At 37.5% G+C, this 21,949-nt stretch overlaps 1 protein-coding gene across 1 annotated transcript; it reads right to left on the bottom strand.

The window, feature by feature from the left end:
- Nucleotides 1-1,045: 1,045 nt before the first annotated feature.
- Nucleotides 1,046-21,887, bottom strand: LOC134745659 (alanine--glyoxylate aminotransferase 2, mitochondrial). The gene is made up of 18 exons (XM_063679782.1): nt 21,810-21,887; nt 21,519-21,604; nt 20,316-20,500; nt 19,873-19,996; nt 19,554-19,742; nt 19,091-19,219; nt 18,850-19,002; nt 18,539-18,760; nt 18,132-18,377; nt 17,591-17,632; nt 16,650-16,778; nt 16,044-16,203; nt 14,395-14,609; nt 13,211-13,317; nt 5,859-5,999; nt 3,943-4,122; nt 1,974-2,102; nt 1,046-1,173 (listed from the first exon to the last, which is right to left on the bottom strand). The coding sequence occupies exons 1-18, from the start codon at nt 21,820-21,822 to the stop codon at nt 1,047-1,049; spliced, it is 2,577 nt and encodes an 858-aa protein (XP_063535852.1). The 5' UTR covers nt 21,823-21,887; the 3' UTR covers nt 1,046.
- Between the last annotated feature and the right edge of the window lie 62 nt (nt 21,888-21,949).

Below are 21,949 nucleotides of genomic sequence, written 5' to 3'. Positions count from 1 at the left end.
GATTTTCGAGGCACGTTTTTTCCTTAGACTGTATCCATCTATTACGGAGTTATATCTATCTTTGTTCTAACTAAGCAATGGGGTTGGTCGGTCGAAATAATTAGCAGATGGCGCCAGCATAGCTTGCCCTGTCAAACCCTAGAATTGTGTCAAGTTTTTGTTTTTAATTTATTTACAGTACATAGGTGCTACTTTACCGCACTATTGCGATAATTAGCACATTACGTAACTATGTATGTCAAAAATTGAAAACGCCATATGTACAGTAAAACGTTTTACGATACAAGTGCGAATGGGTAATTCGCAACTCGTGTCGATTTAAAACACTCCCTTCGGTCGTGTTTTAATTTATAGCCACTCGTTGCGAATTTCCTATTTTTCGCACTTGTATCGTAATATACTTGTTCGCAGTAACCGGCGACTTTATTATGTATAGATATAACAAAATAGCACAAATTCGAAATATTTAGATCAGTACGGTTCCACTCACTATTATTTTTAGTCGCTTTTGGCGACATGTTTCGGATTCTTCAGGAATCCTTCCTCAGGCGCTCGTGTCAGCGGCGGCTGTACGTCGTGCACTGCCCGCGCCGCCCGCCTCGCTGATCTAAATATTTTGAAATATGTCTCACGATAGTATAATTCCGAGCACCAATTCGTGTGTTAACTTGTATTAGGAACAAAGATAGATATAACTCCGTAATAGATGGATACAGTCTAAGAAAAAAACGTGCCTCGAAAATCACGAAAATTTGATTCTCGATCAGATGGCGCCACTAGTTTTGGCCTACACTCGTATAGAGGGCGTTGACTGTTTCGTTTGTTATTTATAATATTAACGCATACCAGTGAAAGAACATGGGTCAAAATCATATAAAAATAATTAATGCAAATAAAAAAAACATTTATCCATATTTAAATACATTTTATCGTATTTTTATAAATCTTCATTTTTAGTTTTAAAGTGTGTCGACAGATGGCAGTGAATTTACTGGGGTTACAAAATTTACTATGACAGTACCGCTCTAGTATAAGTTACTCTATAATTAGGAAATATTATGAAAGTAATCTTCCACCAATTGGTTGCATTTACTGATCCCGCTGAGATCGCCCGCCTTGCCCTGGAACTTGCCGTTTTTGAACGCGCCCTTGCATTTAAGCAACTCGGTTAACCTGTAAAAATATATTTAAACGTCATTAAAAAAACCGGACAAGTGCGAGTCGGACTCGCGCACTAAGGGTTCCATACCATTACGCAAAAAACGGCAAAATATCACGTTTGTTGTTTGAGAGCCCCCCTTAATTATTTATTTTATTCTGTTTTTAGTATTTGTTGTTATATCGACAGTAGAAATACATCATCTGTGAAAATTTCAACTGTCTAGCTATCACGGTTCATGAGATACAGCCTGCATGGTGACAGACGGACAGACAGACAGCGAAGTCTTAGTAATAGGGTCCCGTTTTTACCCTTTGTACGGAACCCTAAAAATAGCCTCGCAAACTAATTTGTCAGTATACAACCAAAATTAAAACAAAAACATTTGCCCCCTTTTTTTACTGTGTCAAGAAAATGTGACATGGGGGAGGGGGGAGTCACAAACTTAGTGACGTCACTTTAACTTATTTAAATTATTTTATTCGCTGTACAGTTAAATAGCAAGTTTTTGGAACGATAATCGTTTTTAATCGTTTAATCGCTTTTTTTTCTTGCCTAATCTGATTTCGGTTATAAAATTACTAATATTTATTTTGTCAAAAATATTTTGATAAAATATTAATAATACTTACTTATTTCGATTTGCCGATTTAATTGAAAAAATGTGACGTCACACCAGGGGGGAGCGGTTTGCCGAATGTGACCAAGTGTGACAAGGACGGAGGGGTCAAAAAACCTCGAAATTCGTGTGACGTAATTAATGGATGAACCCTTTCTAGAAGTATCTGTACTGTAAGCTGTAGAAGGTACTCACTGGGTCCCTAAAGCGGTGCAGTGTTGTTCTGGCCCTTGTATAAGTATCTGACCCTCTTTGGGCTTGTCAGGGTCTTCTGCCGCCAGACATAGGAACACATCGGTGTCTTCTAGACCTTTGCAGATGGCCCTGAAGAACAAGTTCATGTAAAACACTGATTTAAACTTGCACGATTTTTACTCATTATTATTCACAACGACGGGACTTAATCGCGTAAAATTTATTTACTTGTTATTATTCGTTGTGAATAATAACAAGTTCGTGTATGTGATAAAGTGATAAGTAACACTGATCATGACCATATGTGACGTTTTCAACCAAAAGGAACCACATTGTCGGTTGTCGACAAAATTCAAATCAAATCAATTCAATCAATCAATCAGTCAATTTCGGTTCAAATTGAAGCTATATGGAAATATCGCCTTATTGACAACCGACAATAAGTACCCTTTTGGTTGAAAATGGCACACATTTGAACAAGGTCCTAGCGTTTGAAAGTCTAATACCAATAACCCATTAAAGTGGACAGTGAACGACCGATTCTCCATACAAACATAGTCTCCATTTTCTATTTTTACACAATGGGGTTGGCAACTGTCAAAGGTTTGCTGAGATGGCGCCATCATAGCTTGCCCCTTTTTCTATGAGATTTAGCTTAAAGGGCTGGCATCCAGGGCATTAAAAAAACAAAAATCTGACACAATTCTAGGGATTGACAGGGCAAGCTATGCTGGCGCCATCTGCTAATTATTTGGACCGGCCAACCCCATTTATTGGATAATAACAATAACTATGTATGTCCCTGTGTTAGTATTTTTTATAAATCATTTAATGTACTAAAATAACAAAAACCGGCCAAGTGCGAGTCGGACTCGCGCACCGAGGGTTCCGTACTTTTTAGTATTTGTTGTTATAGCGGCAACAGAAATACATCATCTGTGAAAATTTCAACTGTCTAGCTATCAACTGTCTACTACTCAATTGTCTGTCTGGTATGTTGTTCATGAGATACAGCCTGCTGACAGACAGACGGACAGCGGAGTCTTAGTAATAGGGTTCCGTTTTTACACTTTGGGTATGGAACCCTAAAAATGTCTCATTTGTTATCTGACAATAAAGAAATTTGTATTTTGTATTTGTTAGACTTTTTTTGATTATTGTTTCATTTCATTTATTTATTTATTTATTTTTCATTCAATAAGCACTAACAGCTAAACTTTACGTGCTAATTGGCATTACAATTAGTACTTAATGGCTAACATGCATTAATTGCTAAAAACAAAAAGATTGTAAAACAGATTCCATGCAAATTTTAAAAGCGTCTAACTTTTATAATAATTATTAAATCGAAGAAATCACACGACCCCTTCATTGACCCTAGCTGTTGTTAATATACATCCAGAGAGGAAAATGGGAATTACGTTTGTATGAAAAGGCGATTTCGCGCCGTCGTCCACTTTCCTCTTAAGGGGCATATTTAAACAAGGAAATTCAGTATGTCATTACCATATAGTAACTTATACTAGAGTGGTACTGTCATAGTAAATTTTGTAACCCCAGTAAATTCACTGCCATCTGTCGACACACTTTAAAACTAAAAATGAAGATTTATAAAAATACGATAGAATGTATTTAAATATAGATAAATGATTTTTTTTATTTGCATTAATTATTTTTATGATTTTGACCCATGTTCTTTCACTGATATGCGTTAAAATTGTTAAATAACAAACGAAACCGTCAACGCCATCTATTCGACTGTATGCCAAAACTAGTAGCGCCCTCTGAACGAGAATCAAATTTTTCCTTAGACTGTATCTATCTATTACGGAGTTATATCTATCTTTGGTCATTACTAAAGGTTTGCTAAGGGCTAAGGGACCTCATCCGGGAGAAGCTATTTAAAGGTTTGTATGCGGATAAAAATATCTGCTTTTGCTATATTGTTTTTAAAGTAGTTAATATATACCTGTTGAACTCTGGAGTGGCTTCTTTCTTACACATGATAACAAACTTGGGTTTGTCCGTCCGTATTCTCTGCACCTCTAACTGAGCCAACTCAGAGAGCACATTTTGTAGGTTCTTGTTGGCTATTTTTAAGTTCTTTTGGAGTTTCTGAACCAGATCTTCATGTTTCTTTGGTTCATTCCTGAAAATTTGATAATAAAAGTAACAAATTTAGATAATATACGACCTTCAAACCTTCAAGAAAAGAGCGTACTCCCATCTTAATGGCTGGCAACGCACTTACAACCCCTCTGGTGTTGCGGGTGTCCATGGGCGGTTGTAACCGCTTACCATCAGTTGATCCGTCTGCTCGTTTGCCTCCTATATTATAAAAAATAAAAATAAAAAACCGGCCAAGCGCGAGTCGGACTCGCCCACCGAGGGTTCCGTACTTTTTTTAGTATTCGTTGTTATAGCGGCAACAGAAATACATCATCTGTGAAAATTTCTACTGTCTAGCTTTTACAGTACATGAGATACAGCCTGGTGACAGACAGACGGACAGCGGAGTCTTAATAATAGGGTTCCGTTTTTACCCTTCGGGTACGGAACCCTAAAAACAATACAATTTAGGAGAGTGGGTGGAAAAGAGGCGTATCTCAAACCAACCTACACCTATATACCGATTTAAACTAACACGATTTTCACTCATAATTTAAAACTAACACGGGACGGAACGTAACGTCACGTTCGAAACGTCAGGCCATAAATAAACGTAAGTTTGTACGCAACGTACACCTACTTGAATAATGCAGTGAGCGCCCGCTCCCGCCCCAGCATGTGCTGGAAGTGTCGGAGCGCGCGCGCGCCCACCGAGAAGCGCAGGTTGCTCTTCCCCTTCTCTTACCGCTAGGCCACCAGCGCTTCACGCGACGTACACCTACTTGAATAATGCAGTGAGCGCCCGCTCCCGCCCCAGCATGTGCTGGAAGTGTCGGAGCGCGCGCGCGCCCACCGAGAAGCGCAGGTTGCTCTTCCCCTTCTCTTACCGCTAGGCCACCAGCGCTTCACGCGACGTACACCTACTTGAATAATGCAGTGAGCGCCCGCTCCCGCCCCAGCATGTGCTGGAAGTGTCGGAGCGCGCGCGCGCCCACCGAGAAGCGCAGGTTGCTCTTCCCCTTCTCTTACCGCTAGGCCACCAGCGCTTCACGCGACGTACACCTACTTGAATAATGCAGTGAGCGCCCGCTCCCGCCCCAGCATGTGCTGGAAGTGTCGGAGCGCGCGCGCGCCCACCGAGAAGCGCAGGTTGCTCTTCCCCTTCTCTTACCGCTAGGCCACCAGCGCTTCACGCGACGTACACCTACTTGAATAATGCAGTGAGCGCCCGCTCCCGCCCCAGCATGTGCTGGAAGTGTCGGAGCGCGCGCGCGCCCACCGAGAAGCGCAGGTTGCTCTTCCCCTTCTCTTACCGCTAGGCCACCAGCGCTTCACGCGACGTACACCTACTTGAATAATGCAGTGAGCGCCCGCTCCCGCCCCAGCATGTGCTGGAAGTGTCGGAGCGCGCGCGCGCCCACCGAGAAGCGCAGGTTGCTCTTCCCCTTCTCTTACCGCTAGGCCACCAGCGCTTCACGCGACGTACACCTACTTGAATAATGCAGTGAGCGCCCGCTCCCGCCCCAGCATGTGCTGGAAGTGTCGGAGCGCGCGCGCGCCCACCGAGAAGCGCAGGTTGCTCTTCCCCTTCTCTTACCGCTAGGCCACCAGCGCTTCACGCGACGTACACCTACTTGAATAATGCAGTGAGCGCCCGCTCCCGCCCCAGCATGTGCTGGAAGTGTCGGAGCGCGCGCGCGCCCACCGAGAAGCGCAGGTTGCTCTTCCCCTTCTCTTACCGCTAGGCCACCAGCGCTTCACGCGACGTACACCTACTTGAATAATGCAGTGAGCGCCCGCTCCCGCCCCAGCATGTGCTGGAAGTGTCGGAGCGCGCGCGCGCCCACCGAGAAGCGCAGGTTGCTCTTCCCCTTCTTGCCGGGCTCGCAACCTAACAGTTTTATCATCTGGAGTTGGCTGTGGTGAAAAATATCGTTTGGTTGATAACTTTTATTACACTTTTATAACTTTTGCTGTAATTATGGATTTTTAACGTCTACGGGCTTTACGAGAAAGAGGAAATTGAAAAGTCAAGGTCAAAGTGAAACTAGTGAGTAGGTAGGTACCTATCAAAAAACTACACGTGTCAAAAACATTAGTCTTAACCACAACATTGACCACATTTTTTTTCTATAAAACTCCCGTGAGACTCAAACATATTAGATTATTTTAAACCGGGTCACTCACGTATTATTAAGTCGAATAGCTCGACATGTAAATCTCGTAAATTGGACCGAAACATGTCGAGCTATTCGACTTCATAATACGTGAGTGACCCGGTTTAAAATAATCTAATACATTTTTTTTCATTCAGTTTTTACTAATTTGCACCTGACTGACATGGAGTCTGACTCGCACTCCATGTAGAAGCGTAATACTGAGCCAGAACTTTTTTGTTTTGCTGCGACGCACACAGGATTTTTATTTGTATCAAAGATAGATATAACTCCGTAATAGATGGATACAGTCTAAGGAAAAAACGTGCCTCGAAAATCAAGAAAATTTGATTCTCGTTCAGAGGGCGCTACTAGTTTTGGCCTACATTCGTATAGATGGCGTTGACGGTTTCGTTTGTTATTTAACAATTTTAACGCATATCAGTGAAAGAACATGGGTCAAAATCATAAAAATAATTAATGCAAATAAAAAAAATCATTTATCTATATTTAAATACATTTTATCGTATTTTTATAAATCTTCATTTTTAGTTTTAAAGTGTGTCAACAGATGGCAGTGAATTTACTGGGGTTACAAAATTTACTATGACAGTACCGCTCTAGTATAAGTTACTCTATGTTTGTATGAAACAGTATTTATTTGTATTTTTTTTCTTTCTCTTTCTATTATGAGCGTTCTTACAAGAAAAGTCGAAATAATGTAAAATTGATGATATTCCCGACAACATTTAAGATTTTACGCTCATTATTAGAAATAAAGAGTACTTGTTCCAGTAAGAGCGTCTTCTTATCCTTAGGAATATCGTTGTACATTTTAGAAAAAGGACTAATTAAGTTAGTAATGATTGTTTTTCTGATGGTCGTTTACGAAAAACCGCGTCAAGCACTGAATTGTGAGCTCTTATTTGTAAATTTTGAGAAGTTTACTCTGCTAAAGTTGGATATTTTGTATTACTAATATCCTGTACTTTAGGAATATCGAATGATATTCTTCCTACATGCTTTTAAGAAAGAGAAAATCAATGTTAAACGAATTGAATTTTCTCTTCGAAACAAGTGTAAATTCCTACGAAAATCTACTTAGTATCGAAGTCATTTTTATACACGAGCAATCTACAACGTTTGCTTATACTGTTGGTATACATTTGTGTTTATCAAATTCTACTTTAATTTTTTGGCAATTTTTTGAAAACTACTCTATATTGCCGATGACGCGCGCTGGCGATCTCAGTACCGCAGCAGAGCTTGAAGAGGTCGGACCTGTGTCGGTCGGCTCCGCACGTTTTCGACGGCGACAACGAGGTTTTTTATCGTTGTGTGCGGCAGGCGCCGTGTAAAACGCTATACTGTGTGCGTGTAAATTGCGACTGAGAAACTTTGATCCGAGTACTGTATTTGTTTTTATAGTATTATAATATATAGGTAGTATAGCAACATAACAAACTTCCGAACAACATTAAAAATATTTGAAATGACCTGACATTTTATAGGTAGTAAATTTAAAAAAAAACAGCCAAGTGCGAGTTGGACTCGCGCACAAAGGGTTCCGTACTATTACGCACAAAACGGTAAATAAATCACGTTTGTTGTATGGGAGCCCCACTTAAATATTTATTTTATTCTGTTTTTAGGGTTCCGTACCCAAAGGGTAAAAACGGGACCCTATTACTAGGACTCCGCTGTCTGTCCGTCTGTCACCAGGCTGTATCTCATGAACCGTGATAGCTAGTTGAAATTTTCACAGATTTTATTTTTATTTTATTTTATTAATTCAAAAAATTTACACAGCATTACAGCGAACTAATACACTGAGAAATTTATAATAGAAAGTATTTATACAACTAGGTACATGATACAGTCTAGAAAGGACAACAGAACAAATGTAAGATGATGTATTTCTGTTGCCGCTATAACAACAAATACTAAAAACAGAATAAAATGTGGTATTTCCAGGCCTCCTTCACTCGCTCAAAGCCACGCGCTATATGCCTACCGCTCGGCGTATCGTCGACGATATAATCGACAGAGGGCCGCCGAACGCCCGCCTGAGCGCTCGCACCACACGTTTCCCGCGCTTACGCTTCGAAATGCCGAAACCACGTAATTATTGTGCAGTAGATGGGTGTAAAAGTCAAAAAACAAAAGAAAATTTGTCGTTTTTTTAGGGTTCCTTACCCAAAGGGTAAAAACGGCACCCTATTACCAAAGATAGATATAACTCCGTAATAGATGGATACAGTCTAAGGAAAAAACGTGCCTCGAAAATCAAGAAAATTTGATTCTCGTTCAGAGGGCGCTACTAGTTTTGGCCTACAGTCGTATAGATGGCGTTGACGGTTTCGTTTGTTGTTATTTAACAATTTTAACGCATATCAGTGAAAGAACATGGGTCAAAATAATAAAAATAATTAATGCAAATAAAAAAGATCATTTATCTATATTTAAATACATTCTATCGTATTTTTATAAATCTTCATTTTTAGTTTTAAAGTGTGTCGACAGATGGCAGTGAATTTACTGGGGTTACAAAATTTACTATGACAGTACCGCTCTAGTATAAGTTACTCTATGCTATTACTAAGACTCCGCTGCCGCTGTCCGTCTGTCACCAGGCTGTATCTCATGAACCGTGATAGCTAGACAGTTGAAATTTTCACAGATGATGTATTTCTGTTGCCGCTATAACAACAAATACTAAAAAGTACGGAACCCTCGGTGGGCGAGTCCGACTCGCACTTGGCCGGTTTTTTCATTTCCGAGAGACGAAGAAAGGTGAGTAGTATTTTAAATCTATCTTTATGAATTTTGTCACTATTTATTTCTTTGAACATAAGTAGATAAATCGTAAATTAAGGAGTTTTTTGAGTCAGGTATTATGAGTGTTGTTTTTAAATATTTGATTGACTAATATAAAATATGGTTGATTCGCAACATTCGTTTTATTACAATAATAACATAAGTAACAGTACAACCCTAGCGCATTCTTACGATGACGCGTTGGCACGTGGCTCGCACGGCGAGCAAGGCAGTCTCGACTCTTTGTGCGCATACTTATGGTACATTTCTTCTCGTCCTGAGCAGCAGGTATTATTATTAAGATTTTGTAGGCTATTATAGAGTAGGTATTTTCGCTTTTGTATGGGAATGATGTATCTGTTACGTAGTAACTATTTATTAATCTGTGGTATTTCCTATAAAAAGGGACCTTATTGTCGATGGCGCTTACGCCATTATAAACGATGCTCCGATATAACTAAGACTGAACTTGTATAAGTTTTTAATTATGTATCCTCCATCTGAACCCTGGCAGTACCTAGTGGAACTTAGGTTTGGTGCAACATAGGCGCACACTGTTTTGGTCATTCGACTCGTCTTGATGAGCAACTTGGGAGAGCAGTACTCATGATAGAGCTGATGTTGAACCCTGGCAGTACCTAGTAGAACTTAGGATTGGTGCAACATAGGCACACGCTGTTTTAGTCATCCGACTCGTCTTGATGAGCACTTAGGAGAGCAGTACCCATGATAGAGCTGATGCTGAACCCTGGCAGTACCTAGTGGATCTAAGGTTTGGTGCAACATAGGCACACGCTGTTTTAGTCATCCGACTCGTCTTGATGAGCACTTAGGAGAGCAGTACCCATGATAGAGCTGATGCTGAACCCTGGCAGTACCTAGTGGAACTAAGGTTTGGTTGACATATCAGTCAAATTTGACAGATTGACAGTTTTTGTCATTTTCAGTGAAAATTATCTTTTTGGGATAGAATTTAGCACCAAGTAACATTGTTAAGTGTAGATTTATACTATCTGTCAAAATTGAAATTTTTGACAGTTTTGGATCCCAGATCGAAACGGCTTGTCCAATTTTGATAGGACCTTCAACATTAGTCATGGGATGGAAAATGTAGTTTGACACATCTGTCAAAACTGTTAAAATTGACAGTTTGACAGTTTTTGTCATTTTTAGTGAAAATTAACAAGTTTTGTTAAAGTTTGGTACTAAGTGACATAGTTTAGTGTTGTTTGACATATCAGTCAAATTTGACAGATTGACAGTTTTTGTCATTTTCATCTTTTTGGGATATAATTTAGCACCAAGTGACACTGTTGTGTAAATTTATACAATCTGTCAAAATTGAGATTATGTGACATTTTGACATTTTTGGATCCCAAATCGAAACGGTTTGTCCAATTTTGATAGGACCTTCAACATTAGTCATGGGATGGAAAATGTAGTTTGACACATCTGTCAAAACTGTCAAAATTGACAGTTTTTGTCATTTTTAGTAAAAATTAACATGAAATAAAACTATGAAAACGGATTATATCGCGTATATTGAATTTATAATACATTCCGACGTTTCGAACCCTTTACAGCGTTCGTGGTCAACGGGTAACTGAGGAAAAATTACAAAGTGCAAACATACCCACATATTAAAATAATGAACAATCATAGACTACAAACTTTAAGGCTGGTTGTACATGCAAAATCGGTTCATAAGGCTAGTTATACACTACAATTATTTTCAAGTAAAGATATATATATACGCGATAAAAACTACGCCGGCTCCAACCCTACACCACGGACCCGAGAAGATTTAATTTCCTCCTAAATTGTAGGAGGGTATCCCAATATGGGACCGGCAACAAACTCGGCGGGACACATCTTTTCAAAACATCAGAATGTCCAGCATCATCCAACACTAAGGTCTCACAGTCTATGTCTCGCTTGCTCCTTTATCAGATGGACTACAGGATCCCAAGCTGGTGGTAGAGAAGAGCTTTTTGGCCATTAACGTCTCAAAAATTTAATTCGAATTAACTTTAATGCAATTGGTGCGTAATGCAATTGGTTAGTTTGACACATCTGTCAAAACTGTCAAAATTGACAGTTTGACAGTTTTTGTCATTTTTAGTGAAACTTAACATGTTTTGTTAAAGTTTGGTACTAAGTGACCTAGTTTAGTGTTGTTTGACACATCAGTCAAATTTGCCAGATTGACAGTTTTTGTCATTTTCAGTGAAAATTATCTTTTTGGGATATAATTTAGCACCAAGTGACATTGTCATGTGTAGATTTATACAATCTGTCAAAATTGACATTTTATTTATTTATTTATTATTTATTTAAGCTTTATTGCACAACACAGGAAGGTACAAAAGGCGGACTTAATGCCTTCTTAAGGCATTCTCTACCAGTCAACCTGTAAAAATTGACAGGTTTTGTCATTTTTAGTGAAAATTAACATGTTTTATTAAAGTTTGGTACTAAGTGACATAGTTTACTGTTGTTTGACATATCAGTCAAATTTGACAGATTGACAGTTTTTGTCATTTTCAGTAAAAATTATCTTTTTGGGATATAATTTAGCACCCAGTGACATTGTTATGTGTAGATTTATACTATCTGTCAAAATTGACAGTTTGTGACATTTTGACAGTTTTGGATCCCAAATCGAAACGGCTTGTCCGATTTTGATAGGACCTTCAACATTAGTCATGGGATGGAAAATGCAGTTTGACACATCTGTCAAAACTGTCAAAATTGACAGTATGGCAGTTTTTGTAATTTTTTGTGAAAATTATCTTTTTGGGATATAATTTTGCAAACAAACCATGTTAATTTTCACAAAAAAAAGACAAAAACTGTCAAACTGTCAATTTTGACAGTTTTGACAGATGTGTCAAACTACATTTTCCATCCCATGACTAATGTTGAAGGTCCTATCAAAATTGGACAAGCCGTTTCGATTTGGGATCCAAAACTGTCAAAATGTCACAAACTGTCAATTTTGACAGATAGTATAAATCTACACTTAACAATGTCACTGGGTGCTAAATTCTATCCCAAAAAGATAATTTTCACTGAAAATGACAAAAACTGTCAATCTGTCAAATTTGACTGATATGTCAAACAACACTAAACAAGACATTAACTTCAATGGCCATTAACGTCTCAAAAATTTAATTCGAATTAACTTTAATGCAATTGGTGCGTAATGCAATTGGTTAGTTTGACACATCTGTCAAAACTGTCAAAATTGACAGTTTGACAGTTTTTGTCATTTTTAGTGAAACAACATGTTTTGTTAAAGTTTCGTACTAAGTGACATAGTTTAGTGTTGTTTGACATATCAGTCAAATTTGACAGATTGACAGTTTTTGTCATTTTCAGTGAAAATTATCTTTTTGGGATATAATTTAGCACCAAGTGACATTGTCCCAAGCTGTACGGTTACCCTGTACCTGTACCAAATGTAATGACGAAACATGTAAACAAGCGAGTATAATTTCTTTCTAGTATAAAATAATTCTTTTATAATACAAAAGTAAGTACATTGGCACTGGATTTAGTATTTTTGTACCAAATAATAATAATTAGGATTTTAAGTTAGTGTTATAATTGTTTTCAATATGCTTCACGAAGGATCAAGATTGTTTAATCCATCATTGTAGTGCGAGCGAGAGGGAAAACGTGGTAGAAGGGATCGGCATACTGAGCTCGCACAGCCCGCCGCAGCGCGTAAAATACCTAAACTCGCTCAACGCCGAAATGTAATAGCGCTCTTATGTTAAAATCTGTGTGACTGTTGTAATTTCTATTGTTTTCTGGATTGTTTTGTGTACCTATGTCATTTTTGTATTTGAATATTTTGTGGCAAACAAATAAACAGATTATCTATCTAGATACATACTTAAACAGGTTTATGACAAGTTTTCAGAGATAATAAAATATGACATTAATGCTTATATCTATCTATCCATGTCAGATAACAGTGGATGGTAGTGGTACAGACCTGAGGTTGGAGACGTGCGTGCCGCAACACATGTTGTCGTAGCCTTCGAAGCTGAACACGCGGATGGTGGACATACAGTCAGTTAACATTGCACCTTATCTATTCACAATAAAGTTTATTGTCAGTTAACAGTGGATGGTAGTGTTACAGACCTGAGGTTGGAGACGTGCGTGCCGCAACACATGTTGTCGTCGACACCCTCGATGCAGATCACGCGGATGGTGGGCATGCAGTCGGCGGGCAAGCCTCTAGTGTGCGCCTGTCAATAAAGATAGGTATACAATTCAATATTTTATCGGCTAACGGCTTATCCTCCAAAGACTGATTTTCATATTCGAAGTTAACACAAAAGTTCACTTAGTGTCATAAAATGAACATCTTTGCCATTCCTTCATTCATTCATTATTTGCCAGAATATAGTAGATTGTACAACAAGGGCACAAAGCGATTTATTTTTATACGAGGCAATATAGCCGAGGATAAAAATAGGCGTTTGTGCCTGAGTTATACACACTGCTTTTCACTTCGATGGTGAGTAAAATAAAACAATGGCAAACAAATAAAATACACAAATTGCAAAGCAGCAACAAGAGCTTCCCGCCAATATTCTTATTTTTCTTTTTTTTTAATTTTTAACACGTGATATTTACCTTAAGCCCACTGCACACTCGTGCGCGAATCGCGGCGCAAAGCTGATTAGCGAACTGACCACACTCGCGTTCGTGGCTTCGCGCCGCAATTCGTGTGGAGGAGGCTTTAAGTCTTTATTCATACTGCCAAATTATAACTACATTTTGTAGTTTATTTCTATAATAACTATGCTGTATTGTAAGATTTTAATGATTAAGTAATATATAAAACACGGAAAAGTAGCATTTTGTGCAGCCTACATCTAGCACAAAGGAGAACTTTACGAGCATGAGAAGTGAACATGTTTTTTTTTATATTCCAAAGAAAAAGCGCAAGACAATTAACGACCCCACCGAATAATGCAAATTGAGCGCCCACCCGACTAAATAGACTCAAAAACCGGCCAAGTGCTAGTCGGACTCGCGCAATGAGGGTTCCGTACTTTTTAGTATTTGTTGTTATAGCGGCAACAGAAATACACATCATCTGGTAAAATTTCAACTGTCTAGCTATCACGGTTTATGAGATACAGCCTGGTGACAAACAGACAGACGGACAGCGGAGTCTTAGTAATAGGGTCCCGTTTTTACCCTTTGGATACGGAACCCAATAAAAGTCTCTTACGGAAAATGGGTGTCTCACTGTATCTAAGTGTGTCGATTAAAATGGCGTTTTCTTGAATATAAAACAGGCAGTGCTAACTGACCTCATCGAGCGCTTCATCTCCTTTCCTACTAAACTTGACAACCACCGGCCTCGCCTGCCGTATGAGCTCATTGCAGCGATCCTCTGCCGCTTGAACAACGTTGCCTTTTACTGTCACACTGTCTAACTCCACATGGCATTCTTGTTCGCCGAGCCACCAACTCGTAGTAGGGAGGTTGTACTCTTTCTCCAAGATGGCGGACAGGAGATGTTGACCTGAAATTTTCCAACATTGTGGATCAAGAAATCAAACTATGAAAACGGATTATATCGCGTATATTGAATTTATAATACATCCCGACGTTTCGAACCCTTTACAGCGTTCGTGGTCAACGGGTGACGAACGCTGTAAAGGGTTCGAAACGTCGGGATGTATTATAAATTCAATATTAGATGTATTATAGGTAGTTTTATTTCATGAGTAATTATCGCGCTACCGAAGACAATATTATTGTGGAACAAGGTCATACATATATCATGGAATTTGGACAGGATGAGTTAATTAATGAGTAATTTGTGATGCGTTGAGAAAGGACGCATTTCAATTAATGGCAATGTTACGTAATTAGTTTATTTTAACAATTTTTACACTAGTAAGAGCTCTTGCCCACTAACGTCCAGTTTTTTGCGAGATACGGTTTTCTGCAGGATTCCGTTTTAGTATACATGCTAACATATGGAATGCTGACATATGGAAGCCAAACATGGAAATTCACAGCAAACGCTCAAAAGAAAATCATCACTTGCCAACGCGCGTTAGAAAGAAGCATGCTCAATATAAGAAAAATAGACAAAATAAGACACTCTAAAATAAGAGAAAAAACAAGAGCAACAGATGCCTTGAGTTATGCAAAGAAACTTAAGTGGAAGTGGGCAGGCCATACAGCAATTAATTCATCTCAAATAATACATATACATTGGTTCTATTACAATAAAAACCAAAAAGCGTAAAATTAAAAAATGTTCTTAAAACGACAATAATTAACTTACATACAAACATAAATATTTAAAATACATAATTGTCTCTTGTCAATAACCAATAATTAACTACTGCTTAAAGGTCTCGTTTAACTTGCCCCGTAAACAAGTCTAGCAGTCATGAGTCGAACAAAAAATATACCCTCATATATTCCTATTACTAACCAATTAAATCTAAACCTTACGTTAAGACCATTAGGGTCGATTCTTAGTTTTATTCTTGTATTTAATTTTAGTTCACATGAAAATGCAGTTGCTTATTGTTAAACATTATCATAAGTGCTTGCTTATTGCGTTATTTGTAAATAATTACTTTAAGTTAGCTATTTATAAGTTGTCTTATAAGTGAAATTTCTGTAATTTCTTAGACAATAAACTTCTTTAAACCGATATAAGTCTAGTGAAACTAACCTTGAATCATTCAAAACTCTAAATACAATTTCAGTGTTATTAATTCAGTAGCATATTTTTGACAAGGTCCTATGAAAGGTAAGGCCAGTAGGCCGAGCACATGATTGGCCGTGTGATCTCGCCGCGAGATAGACTACCCATCTTCTACTAACTGTATGAATTAAAGGGGGACGGGTAGTCTATCTCGCGGCGAGATACTGTCGCGCCAATCATGTGCTCGGCCTACAGGTAGGTAGGGCTATTTAAGATTGGTATGCCAACCTGAGTGCTGCTGCATATGGTCAAAGCGCCGGTGCCAGTCAACCTGCTGAGTGACAACACTGCCAACTTCCAAAGGCTCTCTTGTGAAGTGCACCGCTTCTTCACCCTTCCGCAATACTTGTAGTACTTCCACATCATTTAGTTTACCAATATCATGGGGCTAAAATATTTAAAAAAATATACTAGTGTATTATTATTATTATTTTATTATAATAGCCTTCATTTAATAGTCTAGTGTAGATCAAGTCGAAGGATGAGGAGACATATGATGTGGGCCATATCCTTGATAGCTATCAATCTGGTATACTTAAAAAAAAAGATTTTTTAATGAAGAAGTCTGCGAGCGTTACTCCAAATTTTTTAATTAAAAGATATGGAAAAATTTACACCTCCGGCGAGACTCGAACCTGCGACGATTGGAACACCGAAGCTATTATTCGCAGGTTCGAGTCCTGCTGGAGGTGTAAATTTTTCCATTTCCTTTAATTTAAAAAAAATTACTTCCTAGACTTGCTAAAAAATCTACTAGGCAGTAAGCACCTCACTAGATTGATTTTTGATAAAATAAAATATATACAGTACTTATTTATTTATTTGAACACTAACCTGCCCGCCGCCGGCAGGAAACAGTATAGTATTCTCTAAAGTAACCGCATATCCTTCGAACTTCGATGTCTTCCCGTATTCTATTATTGGCTCCTTGGTTTTCTCGCATGCGACCACTTTCGAAGTAAACTGAAAACATTGCATGTGACTTTCATCAGAAAAGTACATTATTACGGCATGATAGTAAACGTTTAACCAGCTTTTTACTTACCTCCTTTAGGAAACTATCTTCCTGGCATTTGAACACCATTTTAAATATTTAAGAGATAATTCTAGTTAAGAGCACTATTGATTGAATTCAACAAAGTTCATAATTTTCATAAAGTTGTCAATAATGTCAATCTGTCAAAACTGTCACACTTTTCGTTCCGTAATTAACAAACAGCTGATTACGGTCGATATACAGTAAATTAAAGAATAAAAATACAGTTAAAAAAATCAATTAAATTCTACATGTGACTAGTATTCCTTACTGTATCCGGCAACATTAATGCATATAAATATATTGCATATCATAAGTCTAAAGGTCGCTCCAGACTACGCGGCGCGAAGCCGCAAACGCGAGTGAGGAGTCGATTTCTCCTATACTAACTAACTATAGGCTTCGCGCCGCGATTCGCGCACGAGTGTGGACAGCTATAAGACTACTCTTGAGATGTTTTCGAAGCTGGCTTAGAGAATTAGTATCCAGGGCATAATTGTTTAAAAAAACTTTTGACGACTAATTATAATTAGCGATGTCAAAATACCGGTTAATAAATAAACGGTTTTTACTTTTTCAGTTTTATTTAATTATATTTAGAAAAGATGCAAACATCAATAACTTATCAGTAAATATATACATATCTGTAAAATCTGCAACATTTAATCAAGATATTGAAATTTTATTTAGTGGAGAATTGCTTCAGGCACTTATCCAACACGGAAATGGTAAAATCTACGTCGTCTCTTGTTATACACATAGGCGGTTTTATTCTCAGTACCTGCAACCAATAAAAAAAAACTGTTTTTGCATACAAAGCGCATCTTATGCTGCAACCAAAGATTTAGTCTAGAAGCGCAAGGTCTCCGCCTCATACATTATTTGAATTTTTGGTTTCGAGGCAGAAGCGCTACAGTACAGGCAACTAGTTACTACAGTTGGTCAAGCAACTCTTGTCAGTAAATAGGAACAAAAGAAACTATACTCATCCTTTTCTTTTGGGTGCTAGTACTAGTGTAAGACAAAGATAGTATGTTTATGTTTGAAATGAGACAGTCCCTTGACAAACTATAGTTATTGTAGTAGGTGTGTTTATATAAGTGCGCTTCGATGTCCGATTGATCTAAACCTGGTTAAAAGGAGCAGATCTATCAATGAGTTTCTCTTTTTATACCAATCACAAGCAATATCTCGGCGTTATCTAATGAATGTACTTCATTAAGTTTTAAAATACAGCTATATGATACGTTACGTTAAGCGTATACATTATGATAACTTACGTTGTTGTATCTTCCTCCACGCCCAATTAAAATTCCAAGATCTTTCATATTTTCCTGTATCTCAGAGACACTATCTACATTCAAAGCCTCTTTCGTTCCAGGTTCAACCAGTTCAATTCCCAGCATTAAACCTTTACCACGGACATCACCAATAACCGGATACAGCTTTTGAAGATCCATTAAATTTTCTATAAAATATTGTCCAATAACCTTGCTGTTTTGTTGCAAATTCTCTTCTTCGATTACCTGTGTAAAAAAAAGGTTGATGATAGGATTTTTTTGATTGAAATAAGGATGAGGATGACAAGACTGTCATCCTCATTTCAATCCAAAATATTCTAAGTATTCGTATACACTTTTACACACTTCTTATAATACGAATTTGTTGTGAAATTGGTTATGCTTACATTTAAAACAGCTTCGCCAACTGTTGAAGCCAAAGGGTTTCCGCCAAATGTGTTGAAATAAGTAGCACGCATGTGTGCATCTGCTATTTCTTTTCTTGTGACAACAGCCGCCAGTGGAAAACCATTTCCTATACCCTTTGCCATCGTAACAATATCAGGTACGACACCGTGAGTTTCAAAGCCCCAAAACGCATCACCCATACGACCAAAACCAGTCTGTACCTAAAATAAACATTAAAAAGTAACGAAAATAAATATTTACAAAGTTTAACTAAATAATAAATATTTACAACCTTCTGGTATCAGCATACCTCGTCGGCTATATAAATACCGCCATTTTTACGTATCAGCTCTGCAACTTTCCTCAAATATCCTTTGGGAAACTGAACAGTACCATTTACTCCTTGTATCGATTCTGCGAAAAATCCCGCTACTTTTCCTTTGGGAATAGAGTTATCTATTAGCTGAAATTATAAATTAATACTTTTGAGTATGAAAAATTCTCCTAAAGTCAAGATAGATTGATTACACTTACATAGAAAAGGGTCTTACCTCACTAAGCTGGTGGACGTATTTGTCGGAAGTAATACAGTCCCCTGGACAAGAACATGATCCTGGCACTTGAGATAGAGAATCCCTGCAGCCTCCCCAAATACCGCGAAGAGGGTCTGGTAACATAGCCTGTTGAAACAAGTTATTGTTTAAACATATAAGTAGTTAAACTTAGAATAAATTTAAAAGTGGAAAAATTACTGCCTTGGGTGAGACTTGAACTCACGGCCTCTGGGTCAAGTCTCACCCAAGGCAGTAATTTTTCCACTTTTAAATTTATTCTTAGCGTAATAGCATCGTTCGCAGACGTTTTTGCTTGTAGCAGTTGTAGTTCATTCCGTTCAATGGTTTTCATTTAACTTAATTTGAGGTTTTTTAACTTTGTTAAACAAGAATGTAATGCTAAGTCTTCAACTTAATTTAATTATCATTTTTCTATTGTGTAACGTTCTTGTAAACTTACATGGTGTATTCCGCTTGGAACAGGGATTGGCATCCGGTAACATTGCGTTGCGGTCAGCCCTTGAATGGTGTTGGAGTACCCGTGATAGCTGCCTTGCAGTGAGATAATGTCATTGTTACTGGTATATGATTTAGCAAGCAAAATGGCTAATTCATTGGCTTCAGTCCCACTATTTACCAAGTAAACTACCTGAGAAAGGTGATATAAATATTAGTAACTCTACATTTGGTCAGTTTTATTCGAGCACACACTTACACAATTGCTGTTTATACCTTAGTTGAATTGTACGTACAGCCTGGTTTGAAATAAAAAAAAATACCTTCAAATCACCACTAAATTTTGATGCTAGTTTTTCAACATAATCATAAATTTTCGGATGTCTATAAATGTTTGTCGTATGCCAAAGTTTATTTGCCTGTTCGTTCAATGCCGCTACCACTTTTCTGTAAATTAAGATGTCCTTGTAATATAATAGGTTATCAATATATTGAATAGCAACATGATAAGATTGTGTTTCCTAAATAAATGTTATGTTAAGTGATTCGCGTGCGGTGTGGAATGAATAAACATAAAATTAATACATGTAATGTTTGTTATTCAGTGAGCATAATCATCGTTTATTCTTCACGAATATAATTTACAAATGGTAGTTAGATTTTTTATATAAGCGATATTCATAAAAAAAATCACAACACAAAATTGAAATAATAAATGCTAGTTGATTTGATAATGACCACATAAACCACATGGTTTTCAACTCACGGATGGCAGTGCCCTACTGAAACTGTAACAATGCCCCCAAATAGATCTAAATATCTTTTCCCTTTGTGGTCAAAGAGCCATTGCATGTGACCTTGATGGATGAGCACAGGATTTTTATACACATTATATACAGCTGGAGGTATGTGCGCTGCCTTCAACGTAGTTGTTTTTTCGTAATCTGGTCCCTGAAAATTTTATTTTTGTATTTGAGTTAGACCAAGAGAAGTCTGCAACGATTTTGATAGCACACGCAGTGGAAATGTTATTTATACGTCATAATTTCATAAAATGCACTGCGTCTGCTATCAAAATCGTTGCAGACTTGTCTTGATCTAACTCTATCACTTATCTGAACCAATATTTTTTCCCCTCACTAGCTCGGAAAGCCGTTTTTTATCCTTTAAAACAAGCGGGGAAAAACGCATTTTATCCACTAGTGGGGAAAATAATTTGACCTTGGATGGAGCGTGTTTAAGTAGCTTGACAGATAACAAAACGTAAAACGCTCATAATAATGGTTCGTTCGATATTAATTATCATTAAATAAATGGTTTGAGAATCTAATAAAACATACCAGATTTAGCTTTATTTAACCTTAAAATTCCATAATAAACGTTTGTTTTTTAATAATTATGTTAAATATAATTCTGAACGCACAAGTTAAGTCGATGCAATTTCAAAACGCATTGACATTTCTTACGTCAGAAATGTCAACATTGTCAACAAAAATTTTACTTAAAAACTTCTCACGTAAAAGTACAGAATTTCCAGAGTTTTTTGTTATAATATCGTAAAAAAATGAGTGATTCCAGTTGATGAAGATGATCTAACGCCTGTGGATGTTGCACTTTCCTCGCTATAGAGAGGGGAAAAGTTTTGTGTTACACACGGATGCAAATGTATTTTACTTCTCGTGTGTTAAAACACTCGCTACGCTCAGGATTCTATTTTAGAACTACTCGCTTCGCTCGTGGTTCAACTATAGAATCCTTTCGCTTGCTCGTGTTTTAATTCCACACTCACGGGTAAAATACAACTTTGCACCCTTGTATAACAAATAACTATTTTCAAGTTTTAGTGCAAATTATTATTTATCGTAAAAAAATCGATAAATACTTTTTTAAATAATAGACTGGATATCATGGCATAACATTTCAGATGAATTATCTATAGAAATTTATATTTATAATATTGGAGACTTACCTCATAATTTTTCGGCTTGAAATTGTAAGCCGGCAAGGAAGCACTGCTCAAACGCCTACTAAAGGTGCTAAGGCAAAATGATCCAACTGAAACATGTACAACTTTTATTTTAGTTAAACGAACCAAAAGAAATGTTTTAATTTTTTTCTAAACAACAAACTAAACTTTTGTACATCTACTTTTCTTTAAATTCTATGAAACAAGAATGTACTCAACTATATCGAGCGATTGGGCAATGCGAGTACATATATTATATCTTATTACTAATTAATTAACAGTTTTAGTCATCACCTCTATTTGCCATATTTGATCAAGAAAAGTCACTACTATTTCGTCTGATAGTAGAAAGGCGACTGAATCAAAGCAATTGTATTTAAATAATGAATGACTTTTGACTTCATTGAATCTATTAGTATACATACGTATACTTT

This window comes from Cydia strobilella, chromosome 11 (genome assembly GCF_947568885.1).
Source record: "Cydia strobilella chromosome 11, ilCydStro3.1, whole genome shotgun sequence".
In the NCBI taxonomy this organism is placed as follows: Eukaryota; Metazoa; Arthropoda; class Insecta; order Lepidoptera; family Tortricidae; genus Cydia; species Cydia strobilella.
The sequence above is the reverse complement of the archived record's forward strand: the minus strand, read 5'-3'. Positions and strand labels throughout refer to the sequence as shown.